Source organism: Nannobrachium achirus (assembly GCF_963921795.1).
Source record: "Nannobrachium achirus genome assembly, chromosome: 1".
Classification (NCBI taxonomy): Eukaryota; Metazoa; Chordata; class Actinopteri; order Myctophiformes; family Myctophidae; genus Nannobrachium; species Nannobrachium achirus.
Genome location: NC_137810.1, coordinates 44,412,766 through 44,428,193, shown reverse-complemented (window position 1 = coordinate 44,428,193; position 15,428 = coordinate 44,412,766). Strand labels below are relative to the sequence as shown.

General features: G+C 44.4%; 1 protein-coding gene across 1 annotated transcript in view; it reads left to right on the top strand.

Annotated features, from left to right (window-relative positions):
* Positions 1-15,428, top strand: part of LOC308293462 (receptor-type tyrosine-protein phosphatase S-like) — a 300,110-nt gene that overhangs the window by 236,258 nt on the left and 48,424 nt on the right. The window contains exons 14-16 of the mRNA XM_080735995.1: positions 927-1,520; positions 2,682-2,776; positions 5,386-5,642. Of these exons, the coding sequence (XP_080592121.1) occupies positions 927-1,520; positions 2,682-2,776; positions 5,386-5,642 (946 nt within the window). The remainder of the gene's footprint in view (positions 1-926; positions 1,521-2,681; positions 2,777-5,385; positions 5,643-15,428) is intronic.

Here is a 15,428-nt window from a genome sequence, read left to right as displayed (position 1 = left end):
AAAAGTAGTGAAAACAGCAGCTCTACAAGCACACAACGCCTCGAACAAATCATTTTAAAAATGATAAATACAAAACAAACTGTTTTGGACATACAATGTTTTCACCCGACAACGACGATATATTTTTTTGTATTTGTTTGTGGGGACGTCTGTGTTTGTGTTGTGACACTGTAATGGGCACAGCAATCACCTGGGGGTGCTGAAGAGGCTGTTATCCTGATTTGTATCCAGCTAGCGCTTCCCTGTGCTTTGTGGCGAGCGTGTTGCTCATTTCTTATTACAGTCCTGTTGCTCGCCGTGTTTTGAAAGGCGGCTTGTTTTTGTGGAAGTAAACATGGAATTACAGGGGGCAATTTATTTTTCTATAACCGAGTGCTCTTGGCCGTCAGCGGAGCATTCATGTTTTTTTTTTCACAATGAATCCCGATCGCCCTCTCTCAATTTTTTTATTCTCTTTCTTCTCGGCTTGTTATTACTTATCGATATGTCTGGCCGCGCTACAGCACCTTTTGCCAAAGAAATATAACCAGGTGGCCTTGTGTCTGTCGTTGACCGATAACAATCTAGAACAGTGGTTTCCAAACTTTTTAGCTCGAGAAATTAGACGTTTGCGCAGGAGCCAAACCTGTGAAAACGGCGGATCTACAAGCTCACAACGTATATCGGCTGTTTTCACTACCTTTTAAACATTTGTTTTCAAATTTATTGAAATTCTTCGATTTTGCTTTTATTTATTAATGAAATTACTTAGTAAAATCATATAATTTTTCATGAAAATCTTAGCTTTTCGGGGAATACTATTGGTCTTACTATTTATAGTCTGGATTGTTTATCCAGGAAAATAATAAGAAAGTTAGACTAGAACTATAGTGAGTTGCCCTCTAGGCAACCACACTAACTAATGATCTGCCCTCCTCCCTCCACAGTGCCCGGACCTCCATACCTGTCGGTGGCCCAGGACTCGGAGACGTCGGCGGTGGTCCGCTGGGACCCCCCCGACCTGGCCGCCGGCATGGACCTGCACGGCTACCGGCTCCAGTTTGGCCGCCGGGACGTGTTCCCGCCGGCCACGCTGGAGTTCGCCCCGCAGGAGCGCCACTACTCCGTGGACAACGTCCACAGCGGCGCCACCTACGTCTTCAGGATCTCCGCCAAGAGCAGGGGGGGCTTCGGGGACGAGGCCACGGTGGAGCTCCTCGTGCCCGAGAACACGCCGGGCGGCTACCCGCAGATCAACGAGGGCTCCAACGTCACCTGCTGCTCGGTGCAGCTGTCCTGGTCCCCTCCCGTCCTGGCGGAGCGCAACGGGGCCATCACCGAGTACACGCTGGCGTACAAGGAGGCGAGCGCCGCGGGGGCGCCGCGGGAGCTCCGCCTGCCCCCCGGACTGTCCAGCTACATGCTCAACAGCCTCAAGCCTGACTCGGCGTACGACGTGAAAATACGCGCGCACACCAGTGTAGGTCCAGGTCCCTACAGCCCGCCGATCCAGTATCGGACGGTGGCCTTTGACCCGACAGGTAGGGCTTGCCTGTTTCTCTCCTGAAACCCTGGGAAGGGGGGTGGTTGTGGTGGAAATAACCTAACAAAATAACAATGATAATAACGATTAATAATCAACAGCACAAAAATGAAAGCCGCCCTCCACCCTCCTCCAAGCACCTTCACCTCTCCACAAGAAAACAAACAAAAAAAAAGTAATTAAACATGTTTGCGGGGGAAACTCACTTCACTAACCCAATCAAGGTAACAAAACCCAGTCAGTAAGTCACAGTCAGTCAGTCAGTTTGAAAAGAGAGGGAGGAGCCCCAGACTTCAAGGTAAGTGCCCGGTTGGTCAGTCACTCCTGTCAGTCATCCTTTGCAGCCCTTTTTTGCTGAGCACACGCACACTGCCAATGTCACAAGTCTCACATCCCCAGTTTTCCTAAACCAAGGTAGGACCGCGGCGGCGACTCAGGTCCACGCCAAGAGCACGTCCTCGTAGAGAATCCTAGGAGAACAGAGAGAGAGCAGAGGTCACTCCTTCAGTTGATTTGTTTATTTTATTTTTTGTTTAGTTTTTTTGAGAAGTCGTTCCTTCCTTAACTCTCCCCCCCTCCCCCACCTCGTCCTGTGACGGGACAGTTTGTGGCATGGCATCTCCTTCCTCCCCTCCCCTTCCCCCCCCAAGAAGCGCCGCTCAAAGGGGCTGTCCGCATGCTGTCTCTGTGCCCGCCAGGCAAGTGGTGCGTTGGCAGTGCCAACCCAGACTCTGTCCTGACACGGGGAGGGGAGGGATGGGTGGGTTGGTTGGCGAGACCGCTTGTGTGTCGGGTTCCTGATCCCCATATCTGCGCCTCCCTGTGTTTTTTAGATGTTGGTTGGCACTGAGACATGGGTTGGCACTGCCGGCGTTGACTAGTCGGCGGGGCTCCCTTTGTGCCACGTGGTTTATTTGTCGTTCCATGAGTCTTCCGTGCTATATGTGTCTTAACCAATGGCGTTGCCCGTTCTCACTGCCTATCACAGCTCACCGCTCGCTCACGTTTGATTCCAGTGGAAACGTTGCAGGAACTGCTCCTTCTCTTCTTCTCTCTTTGTCTCTCCATCTCTTCCGCTCACTAACGGAAAACTTTTTACCTTTTTTTTTTCCTTTTCTTCTCTGTTCTCGCTTGTGTCCGTACGCCCTCCAAAAAACAGACGTTCCAAAGAATTTCACAGTCAAGTGGGCGACGAAGACCACGGTGGCTCTGGCGTGGAAGTTCACAGACAGCAGGTCTCCCTACAAATGCACGGTGAGTGATGCTGAAACATGGACGTGATTACTTTTTCCACCTCTGCACACACATCAAAAGTCACATTCCATCTCTGTCACAAGCAGATAGATACAGTATATATAGATGGATACCTTGATCCCAGCTGGGGAAACTCAGCCACTAGAGACGGCAGTAAAGTATACAGATGCAGGGCCAAGAAGTACAATAGGTACACAAGAATTATGAATTATTATATTCTATAAGTACAATATACAGATCTATACACCCTATACAATCCTCCTGCCTGATGCAGAACATGAAAGTGAGAGCGGCGAGGTAGGCCTATAATTATGACATCTGCACAAACCACAGGAAAGTTCCAGATGACTGCAGAGTGGGTGTTATAGCACACCACGGCATAATGCTAATGAGACAATTAGCGTTGCCCTATGCATGCCTCGTTATACATTCTCATAGCAAACGGTACAAAGGACTGACAATCTTCCGGGGCTGTCAATGTGATGCGAATCATGCGATAGATAGTTTTCTGCTTGTTCTAAAAAAATCAAGTTCCAAAATGTTGGTCAGCCTCTCTCACCGAGAATACAGTAATGTTTGACAACAATAGATAATAGTAATAGTAATATTGCATCATACATATTGTCACTGTCCGGAAGAAACCTTGTATCACATTTGTATCACATTTGTAAATTTTTTCGTAAAGTAAAGCCCTGCTTCATCATAGCGACTGTCGCACAAGACTAGTGAAAATAGCCGATCTACAAGCACACAACGCCTCGCGGGGCGTTGTGTGCTTGTAGATCAGCTATTTTCACTAGTTTGAATTACTTTTAAAATGATAAATGAAAAAACAAACGGTTTTGGACATACAAGGTTTCCACCGGACAACGGCGATATTATGTTTAACTGTGCATCTGTCTATCCATACAGTAATAGTATTTCCACCTTTTACCTTTCACATACTGTATGTCATCCAACCCCTGGTTTCCACCCACCTACTAATCTGTCCACTCATTCATCCATGTATCCATCCATCCATCCATCCATCCATCCACCCACCCACCCACCCATCCATCCATCCATCCATTTTGCCGTCCATCTAAAATTCAACCTCCCCCATTTATCATCTACAAACCCATCCATGAAATGGGTCATTGTGGTAGTTCAGGCAGACACAGAAGTCATCCAGCCCCCCGATCACATACTGTATGGCCATGATCCTAACGGTCTAGTCTTTGTGGCCTGTCTGACATTCACTATAACTGTAAAGCTCGACATGATATCTACCGTACCGCCACATTGACGGCTCCTCAGTGATCAGACTCCCTCCGCCTCCCACACAGCATATAGTAGCATGTACTGTATGTATTCACTATGTCAGCATGCCATTCAGAGCAGGTTAATACGTATTCTATCATGTTCCTTTAGTGTCTGTGTATAATGTAGGTTCTGCCTATAATGAGTTTTTATCATATCAATGTAATAACTCTATACTTCTCTAGGCTATGCTTCTGGGGACGGAGTGGTGATCTCAGAGTGTGTGTGTCATGCTTGTGTGGATTGTCAAGGGAGCACATAGCATACAAATACAAATACAGTGCAATATCATCGTAATAAATGGTTTTCATCTCGACAAGAGTAATAACCAATCTTCTTTATAATGCACTCCCTCCTCCCACTATTGCATTATCCAAGTGGTGGAAAAAGTAAAAGTCCGGAATTCAAAATGTACTTGAGTAAAAGTATGAAATGAAATGTTGGCATCAAAATGTGCTTAAAGTACCAAAAGTAAAAGTACAAAATGTTTGAAAATAGCAGATCTACAAGCTGACAACACGTCGCGGTGCGTTCTCACAACTGAGCTCGTAGATTGGCTATTTTCACTACTTACTAAACATTTGTTTTCTAATTTAGAATTGGAATTTCGTAGATTCTTCTTTGATTTCTTCATGAAATTACTGAAAAAAAGAATTAAATTTTGTTTTTTGAAAAGGTTTTGAAAACAATAATTAAAAAAATGTAGGAAACAAAAAATTAAGGGGACCCATAAAACTGTGTCCGCGACCCACAATAATAGGTCACGACCAGGGGCGTCACACCAAACTCTGGGCCCTGGGTACAAGGATTCACTGCGGGCCCCCCATGAATGTTAACTCTTGAAAAATAGCAGATATACAAGCTCACAGCGCGGCACCGAGTGCCGCGCTGCGAGCTTGTAGATCTGCTATTTTTGAAAAATTGTGAAAATGTATGCCAGAAACCCATGTTTCCATGTCAGCGATGCTCAAATTAACTGTTTCATGTGAAGGACCCCCAAAATGATATGAATTTGGCCACGGACCCCCATCTCAAAATAGTTCGTTCCAGGGACCCACCCGGAAGCAAAATTTGAGTTACAAACGTTCGCTTAAAAAAATACATATTCAAAGATTTGCACACATTTTCACGACTTTTTCAAAAATAGCAGATCTACAAGCTCGCAGCTTGTATATCTGCTATTTTTCACTGGTTAAAGCATTCAATAATTCTAGGCCTAAACTGTGTCCGCGACCCACAATAATAGGTCACGACCCAGTGCTTGGGGAAACAGTGCTTAATGACACCACTGCCCTCCTCCGTCCTGACAGATCGAGTACAGCCGTCAGAAGATGGACGTGGACGCGCGGCAGACCAAGGTGCTGATCACGGGGCTGCGGGCCAACAGCAGCTATGAGTTCAGGGTGACGTGCCAGGAGAGCGTGGCGGACGGCGGGCCGCGCCACCGCGTCTCGGCCAGGACCGCGCCCTTCCTGCTGGCCAAGAAGCCCAAGCTGGACATCTTCGGCGACCCCGAGACCTCGCTCACCATGACCTTCCCCCCGGTCGTCGACAGCAAGGACATAAAGTGAGTTTGTCGGTTGTAGTCCGTCCACGCAACGTTTTAGCTGCTGGGAAACTGCGACTGACCGTCCAGCGTGTACCGTTATTTGTCGAGCTTTGGTCAGAAGGCTCCTATGCACAGCAGCCATATTGGAAAATAATTGGGCCCCTTCCTTACTTCCTTCACGGGTGTTACCGATGATTCTAATGAAGGCTCAAATGTCTTAATTTCAAGGACCACCATAACTCTCTGAGTTACAGACCCATAAAAGACCCACTGGTGTAGCAGAGAGTTTCCAGTGAGCCAACATGTACAATATCAGCATCCTGACTCAGGGTTGGCTTGAGGTGTCTCTAACTCTTAACACATTTGCCGCCAAGGTTTCTTCCAAATCAGAAAAAGGTCCCTGCCACCATTCACTCCCATTCATTTTGAAACAGCTGTAACTTTGCTATATGAAGTGCTATATGAACAACAAACACATCAGGATAAACTTTAGGGTTTATTCTTTCATGTTGACGAGCGTTGAGTCTAAAAAAGGTTCCATGTAGAATTCCTTTGCGGTTGAATTGAGAGCATCATCCGCTAAATCTTCCCTTTCAAACTAGGTTCTGAGATAATCGCATTTTTATGTTTGACAATGCGACAGAACGGTCACTGTTGCCTCTATCTCAACATGGCCTATATGAAAAAGTATCTTTAGGATGTTTACTTTACTGTGAAGTAGACAAAAGTAAAAAAATATTCATCATATATAGTCATATTAGTCATATTTATAAAAAAATATATCAAAATAGTGCTCTGTTTTGTGGTAACCTTCAGCATTGTTTCGGCTGGAACTCCATGAAAGAATATGTTGTGAGTCATGATAATTTTTTTATAGAAACTAGGCAGCTGCATCATTATTTCCTGAAATTTTGATGTGCACATCGTCAAAGTACAATATTCCATATAATATTGTTTCACAGAAATGGATTTCAGAGATACACACATGTTTTTGATATAAGTAGGTCGGGAGTGGCTTGTTGTCGGTATCAGCCGGTAACACGCGGGAGTCTGTCCCCGTTACAATGCGCTAGACCCCTGGGAGATGGACTGCTGAGGTGGAGCGCCACACCTACCATCAGCTCCCAGTACTTGCCGCACAGCTTGCCAAGCTGTGCTACTCATACGCTGAGTTGGCGGTGCCCGGAATCGAACCCATGACCTTGCGGTACAAAGGCAAGAGCTCTACCGACTGAGCTACCCAGGCACAGTAATTACTTGTGCCACAGTAATAGTTCAACCAGGAATATTTCCAAATGTGATATCAAAATGGAATTGCTGAGAAAGTGTTCCTTATTCTACCCAAAAAAAGTACGTTTATAAGACGTTCTATTTTGAATTTATGACACAAAAGAAATTATTTTCTGACCCACATCACTTCTCAAGAGAAGAGAAAGGGGGTTTATTTGTGAAATATTGCCAGGCCAACATCAAATGCTCAACTGCATATCACAACAAACATCTCAGACAAACCTCCGGACTGCTGTCTTTCATTCTAAAAATAAAATGATGTCTGTTGACCTTATGACCTGCAGGTAGAAGGGCCTTGTCAACTAGAATGAGCTAGCTGGTTTGGCACCCCAAAGAGTTAATTCTGCATCATGACACAAAACTGGTTATGGTTTATGTCCAAGGTTGTGGTATACAAATGGAACCAAATGGACCCTTACGGGTCCATTTGGTTCCATTTGTACACTCTCAGAGTACCTGTAATGGCCATTCAGAGCTAGCACAGTGTTGTGGTGTTACCAAGTTTCCCTTCACCAAGACTGCTGTCTTTCATTCTAAAAATAAAATGATGTCTGTTGACCTTATGACCTGCAGGTAGAAGGGCCTTGTCAACTAGAATGAGCTAGCTGGTTTGGCACCCCAAAGAGTTCATTCTGCATCATGACACAACACTGGTTATGGTTTATGTCCAATGACTTTGTGGTATACAAATGGAACCAAATGGACCCTTACGGGTCCATTTGGTTCCATTTGTACACTCTCAGAGTACCTGTAATGGCCATTGGCATTCAGAGCTAGCACAGTGTTGTGGTGTTACCAAGTTTCCCTTCACTAAGACTGTTGTCTTTCATTATAAAAATACTGTAAAAGCTTCTGTTTGTCATTTGGCCTTGACAGACAGACAGAGGCCTTGGTAAACAAGAATGAGGTGGTTTGGCTCCCCCATGTGTTCATTCTGCATCATGACAACATGATGGCTGTAACTGAAGCACTCTATAGAGAATGTCATGTTGGACCCATGGCATGGCACCAACCCCTGCCTACTAATAATTAGTGATGGAAAGTAAGTACATTTACTGAAGTACTGTTATTGAATACAAATGTGACACTTTTACTATTTAGCATTCACCTCCACCAGGTGTTTTAGTGAAATATTGCCAAACCCACAATTTTCATTAGAAAACCACTATGGATAGTTGAATCACAGCTAGTTCTCTCAGCTGTCAAACAGTAAAAATGCATTCGAAAAAAAGAGTCAGAAATATCATTAGAATTCAGTTCAGTTCAGTTCAGTTTATGTTCAGTTCTTTGGTGCATTGTACAAGTATACATTGAAAAAATAGAAGTAACAAAAATATGCATACAAACTTGCCCAAGTCCCTGAAGAAGTCCCTGAGAAGCAACGAGCTTGTTGGGCTCTACCCCTGGTAATGTTCTTGCATTTTTTTATTACACTTATTTATTTATTTTCCCCCGTCACAAAAATATAAATAGAAAAAATAGAGAAGGTGCTTTATCTTCAAAGCTGCATCCTTTCTCTCACACATATGTATGAATTTGTTGATTGACTGGCCAAGTTGACCAAGAGCACTCCAAGGTGTGACATTTTATATCGCCGTTATATCATTACCAACAACAATAGCAATTACATCAATAGTGATAATAGTGGCAATAATCCATCCATACAGTATGTTATATTTTTGTTTTGTTATATTATAAAAATTATATATGACCTAGATTATTATCACCATTATCACTACCATATAATAATGAAATAAACAAAATAAATAGGAAAAAAGAAATCACAAGGTTCAATGTTCAAAGGTGCTAGATAATAGAAATAAACAAAATAAATAGGAAAAAATAAATCACAAGGTTCAATGTTCAAAGGTGCTAAATAATAGAAAATGGTTTCTTCGCCCTCCGGAGCGTGTGTGTGTGTGCGTGTGTCTGTCTGTGTGTCTGTGTGTGTGTCTGTGTGTGTGTACAAAGAGCTCTTCACCTCTGGTGGTACAGGAAGTAGCAGGGGAAGGAGCACAAGGCTGTATATCCGCAGCCTGGGCAGACAAACTGCGTTTCCCTCCGGACACCCTGTTGGCTGCAGACGTGGCAGGGACGATATGGCTGCTGCTGACGGGCGGTGGGTCTGATTAGCTCCAACACATGACCTGAGAAGGCCACATCAAACCTGCTCTCAGGGTCTCTGTTGCGAGGACCCCTAGGGGTGGGGCCAAGGAGGTCAGGTGGGGCAGGGGCAGACCTGCTGCGGCAGGTGGGGGCAGGTGCAGCTGGGGCATCTGGTGGGGCATCAGGTGGGTCTTGAGCGGCTGCTTCCTCAGCCTCATCAGGTCTCGGTCTGGTCCAGGCTTTCACCACCAGCAGGTTGAACTTCTTCAGGTTCGTGCAGCTCCTGTCCTCTTCGTTGTTTGCCCTGAAGAGGATGAAGGCGTTGGCGAGGGCGATCTGCATCAGGTAGGCTACAAATTTAGAGGACCACTTGATTGTCTTTCTGGTCCAGGGATAATAAGAAATCCGTTGGTCCAGTCTATCAACTCCCGACATGTAGTCGTTGTAGTCGCACACGCAGAGAGGCTTTGTGATGGAGACAGTGTTCCATGTGACGTTGCCATTTTCATCTTCTGGCCCTTTCTTTCTCACCTGAACAGTTTTCGTCTCATCCTGGTGGAAGGTGGATATCATGCGGACAATACGTTTGTCCCTCCAGGCCAGGACCATGACATCATCAGTGTGGCGAGACACCGTTTCCCCTACTTTCAGGTTAGACAGCTGCGCTTCTCGGATGGATGGCGGTTCTCCCCTGTTCTGACGAAGCGTGCCGCACGAGTGGATGCTGTGACTGAGGAGGAGCTGCGACATTTGAACACTGTTGTATAGATTGTCCTGGAAGACACGATAGCCCTGTCCCTCCAGGCCCTCTATCAGGAAGCTCACTGTGTCCATCAGGGAACTCTTGATGCCGCAGTAGGGCTTCATGGCATAGCAGTAACCATTTTTGGAGTCGGCCAGCACGTAGCTTTTTATGCCATACTTGATGGGTTTTGCTGGGTTGTATACTCTGAACTTCAGCCGCCCGCGCCATAGGAGTGTGCCCTCATCGATGCTGATGTTTTGGTGAGGTTTATACTCCTCCTTGAATTTTCTGAGCAGCATGTCCAGGATGGGGCGGATTTTATGAAGTCTGTCACTTGCATCGATCTCCATGTTGTCACTGAAGTGCAGAAACCTCCATATGATCTGGTACCTGTTGCGTGGCATGGTCTTGCTGAAGTAGGGCGTTGCTATCACTTCATCTGTTGCCCAGTAGCTCTCGAGGCTTGGTTTCCACACTAGGCCAGTGAGAAACTGTAGGCCCAGGAATGTCTTCAGTTCCTCCACTGTCACCTCCTTCCAAACACGGACCCTTGAGAAAGGCAGCGCGGTGGCCAGCTTTTCGGACAGTGCTTCGATGCACTGGTCAGCATAGAGATTGGTCTGCTCTACTATATGCTGAAGCACCTCGTCGTCGAGGAACAGCTCTGCATAGTCTACAGGGTTGTCTGACAGGAGATCTGCTGCTCTCCCACGAGGGCCCGGAAGTCCAGTGAACGGAAACTGCCTGGGGCTCCATCTGCCTTCATCAACCCACTCTGGAGCATCCGTTCTTCTGCGCCTGCCACCAACTGTAAATCATAGAAAAACATTTACCATAAAATATATATATATAATATATATTGTTTTCATTCATGTGGTGTGTGTATTTCTCAAACATTTTGGCTCAGGGCAGCCCTGTAAATATGCTAATCATCCACGGCACCCCTGAATTTTGTTATTTTTTTTAGAACTGTATGTCATATTACTGTACGTACATATGTAAACATTTCCCCCTAAGATACAGTCTATGTCATGAGCAACACTTGTGAATATCATTAGACTGGACTGTTCCTATTCTGCATCCCTATTCTGGTAGAGAACATTCACGTACAATATCCGATCTACAAGTTCACACCACATCCCATTGTGACATGTTGTGAGCTTGTAGATCGGCTATTGTTTGCGAACAGACGTTGTACACTGTAGACTTCAACTGTAAGTGATTCAACTGAAGTTACATTGACAGATATCAAAATGATTTTGACCTCTATGGCCTTGCCATGCTGCAAGTAAAGCCAGAATAAGGAAGGTTCTCACCACTTTTCTTCTTAGCCTTGCGGTGAACGGATGGGCCAGCAGCAGCAGAAGGTGGTGGTCCTGGCTGGTCCTCCGTCAGTGTGTCTGAAACCCCAGTGAAATAAAATCATGGCTCTCCCTCCATCTCAGTGTCCCTCATCCCATCAGTGTCCCAGTGAAATAGTAAAATGTATGGCTTTTCCTCCATCAGTGTTGTGTGTCTGTAAAAATCATGCACATCAAATCAACGTACTATTTAGGCATTTAGCCGTCATCTGAGTGACTGAATAAGCACATATGTCAAATGCAGTTATCCTACAATGCATCTACTGATAGTAAAGAGGTATAGACTTTATGATGAAAGTTATATAAGCATTGCATAAACAGAAATGTGTATCTCACTACTGGGTCTGCAACCTATTTGTGGTCTTTCATTTTATAAAAATAAAAGCGTTGTCTTAGTTTTGACCTTGAGTGCCACGTTTCATTTCTTGATAGGCAGTGTGCATATCAACATTTAGAATGATTATGACACCACATAATGTCATATTTCCAATTGAAAACTGCATGAGTGAACTCTCACTTCTGCCAGTGTGCCAATGTTGGTACCTGTGCCTAATGTTGCCTAGGCTACTGCAGTGGAAGATGGCTTTTTTTTTTACCTGCATGGCTGGACGGATACGGCCCTTGGTCAGCCGGGACAACTCCACTCCCCTCTGCGTCCTCTGTAATCACAAATAATTTCCCATTTAGGAAGAAAGTATATACAGAATGTAAACTACATCAGTGTGTGTCTGTAAAAATCATGCACATCAAATCAACTTACTATTTAGGCATTTAGCCGTCATCTGAGTGACTGAATTCAGTTATCCTACAATGCATCTACTGATAGTAAAGAGGTATAGACTAAAGTTATATAAGCATTGCATAAACAGAAATGTGTATCTCACTACTGGGTCTGCAACCTATTTGTGGTCTTTCATTTTATAAAAATAAAAGCGTTGTCTTAGTTTTGACCTTGACTAAGGCCTTGCTGTGCCACCATGTAAATAAACATAGATTGAGGATGGCTGGCACCAAGAAATGAAGTGCCACGTTTCATTTCTTGATAGGCAGTGTGCATATCAACATTTAGAATGATTATGACACCACATAATGTCATATTTCCAATTGAAAACTGCATGAGTGAACTCTCACTTCTGCCAGTGTGCCAATGTTGGTACCTGTGCCTAATGTTGCCTAGGCTACTGCAGTGGAAGATGGCTTTTTTTTTTACCTGCATGGCTGGACGGATACGGCCCTTGGTCAGCCGGGACAACTCCACTCCCCTCTGCGTCCTCTGTAATCACAAATAATTTCCCATTTAGGAAGAAAGTATATACAGAATGTAAACTACATCAGTGTGTGTCTGTAAAAATCATGCACATCAAATCAACTTACTATTTAGGCATTTAGCTGTCATCTGAGTGACTGAATTCAGTTATCCTACAATGCATCTACTGATAGTAAAGAGGTATAGACTAAAGTTATATAAGCATTGCATAAACAGAAATGTGTATCTCACTACTGGGTCTGCAACCTATTTGTGGTCTTTCATTTTATAAAAATAAAAGCGTTGTCTTAGTTTTGACCTTGACTAAGGCCTTGCTGTGCCACCATGTAAATAAACATAGATTGAGGATGGCTGGCAACAAGAAATGAAGTGCCACGTTTCATTTCTTGATAGGCAGTGTGCATATCAACATTTAGAATGATTATGACACCACATAATGTCATATTTCCAATTGAAAACTGCATGATGTAAACTACATGAGTGGACTACTGCAATGCAAGATGGTTTTTGTATTTACTGTATGTACGTACCTGCATGCCTGGACTGAGCTTCCCCTCCCTGCTGAGTCAGGAAAATCTCATCATCCTCTGTAATCACATAAGGGGACAAAGGGAAAATAAATTAGGAAAATATATATTCAACCCAGGCATCATACTCAGGCATGCATGCATCTGTGTGGTCCATGACTTTGATGTAAATTATACATACATTTGAACAACAGAAATGTGATTTATCTAGTGCAATGCAAGATGGCTTCTGTTATTTGTATCTATATACCTGAAGAAGACTCAAGTCTTGCCCGGCGAGGCTCCTCTCCTCTCTCCTCCTCCTCCTCGTCGGACGAAGAATCTGAAAATGTTTAGTTTGGCAGCAGGAACGTGCAGAGAATGTTAGATTTCAAAAAGGGCCTTTTGGTGTAAATATCACAATTAGACCTCACACAGCGAAAATAGAAGACCTCCAAGCTCAAAATAGCTGACCTCCAAGCTCACAACGTGTCGCTGCGTGACGCGTTGTGAGCTTGGAGGTCTGCTATTTTGTTCGGTGTGTGATACCACACTGAACTAAACATAATCAAGTCAATACTTGAGATGTGCCGTAATGGCATGGATTTCTACACAGAGAGGGCAATTCTTTCAACATAAAATACATAAAATAATACATTCAAGTTCAGGAGAGTTTGGACAAGGCAATTCTCTTGAATGCTGCCTTCATGTATGGCATGGAAAGAGGGGTGTAAAGTAGCATTCTCATTTCTTTCACCATAGTGAAAACTGCATTCATGGTCTGGAGAGAGGGCACTTGTTTTTTTTTTTACATACAGCGTTGTGAGCTTGGAGGTCTGCTATTTTTGGTGTGTGATACAACACTGAACTAAGCATAATCAAGTCAATATTTGAGATGTGCCGTAATGGCATGGATTGCACAGAGAGGGCAATTATTTCAACATAAAATAATACATTCAAGTTCAGGAGAGTTTGGACAAGGCAATTATCTTGAATGCTGCCTTCATGTATGGCATGGGACATTTACATTTATTTCACCATAGTGAAAACTGCATTCATGGTCTGGAGGGCGCTTTTTTTACATACAGATAGTCAGCTACAGCCCCTTTGATGTCTATGTGTGCACATGCCTGTTGTGCAGTGTTTTTATTTCTTGTTTTATGAATTGAATATAGGACACATATGGAAACAAGTCAGCATAGATGTTGAGTTTCCTTTTATAGGAAGTTTGTTTGACTGCATTTCTGCAGCAGCATCATCATCATTTATCTGTGCCAGGAAAAAAAAACTGTACGTTTTGTGCATGTTGGCACAAAAAAATAAAGAAAAGATGAATGATGAACACAAAATCCTACTTAGGATCCAAGTGACTGATATGTTATAAAATACATTTGATTGTATAGGCAGCAAAGACATTTTCTGTGCTTCCTTGACTTTTATTTGACTGTTTGCATTTACCCCTGCCTGGGTACAGCAGGGGTATGCAGCTGCCATACCTTGGCTAGTAATGGCTACAGGGGGAAATAATAGAAATGTACTTTTCATCGTGCCTGTTGCTAAGGTATGGCAACATGACTGGTGTCTTCGCGCACACTGCTGCCCATTTCACGTAAGCGGTTGCTGCCGAAAGTCGAGGGGACGAAGATGGCGCCTGATCTTCGTCCCCCCGACTTTCGGCGCCATCTTCGTCCCCTCGACTTTCGGCAGCAACCGCTTGAAACGTGAAATTACATTGTGTTTTATCAGTGGCGTCACATATTCACACATCCTTTTTTAGAAAGTTGGTTTGACTGCAGCACCATAATCATTTATCTGTGCCAGGGGGAAAAAATACGTTTTGTGCATGTTGGCACCAGAAAAAAGTAATTTCACGTTTCAATTCTTACCGATGTCGCCCACACAACGAGCCTGCTTCGCTCCGGCTGTGGGGTTCCACTCCGAGTCTCCAGCGCCATAAGCGCTATCTTCATCGGTATCATCACCATCATCATCGGGGTTTAGGGGGCAATAACGTCCTGGTAAGCTTGCCGTCCTGCCACTACGGCGCGCTACGTGCCCGGTAAGCAGGCCTGGCTCCGGTTCTACCTCCTCGTCAGTCATGTCATCAGCTAGGTGTCTATTCAATACTTGGAGGAGTGTGGGCTGTCCCTTGCTAGGCTGGGGACCCCCGCGACGTTTCTTGGGGACAGGTGGCATGGCCCCAAACTAAACTGACTAGACTACTACTCTCTCTTTCTCCCTCCCTCCTCCTCGCCCTCAAAACAGAACACACAGAACAAAACGGACACCACGTAACGTACAGTTACACTAAACAGACAACTTTTTTTTTTTTTTTTTTTTTTCAGACAACAGACAGACAAAAGAACAGACAACGTACAGTACACAAAACAGACAAATGAACACAGGACAGACGAAAAAAACACAATATCTCTCCCTCTCCTCTCCTTCACCAACACACCACCACCAGCTAACACGCTAACACGCTAACACACGCTAACACACACACACACACACACACACACACACACA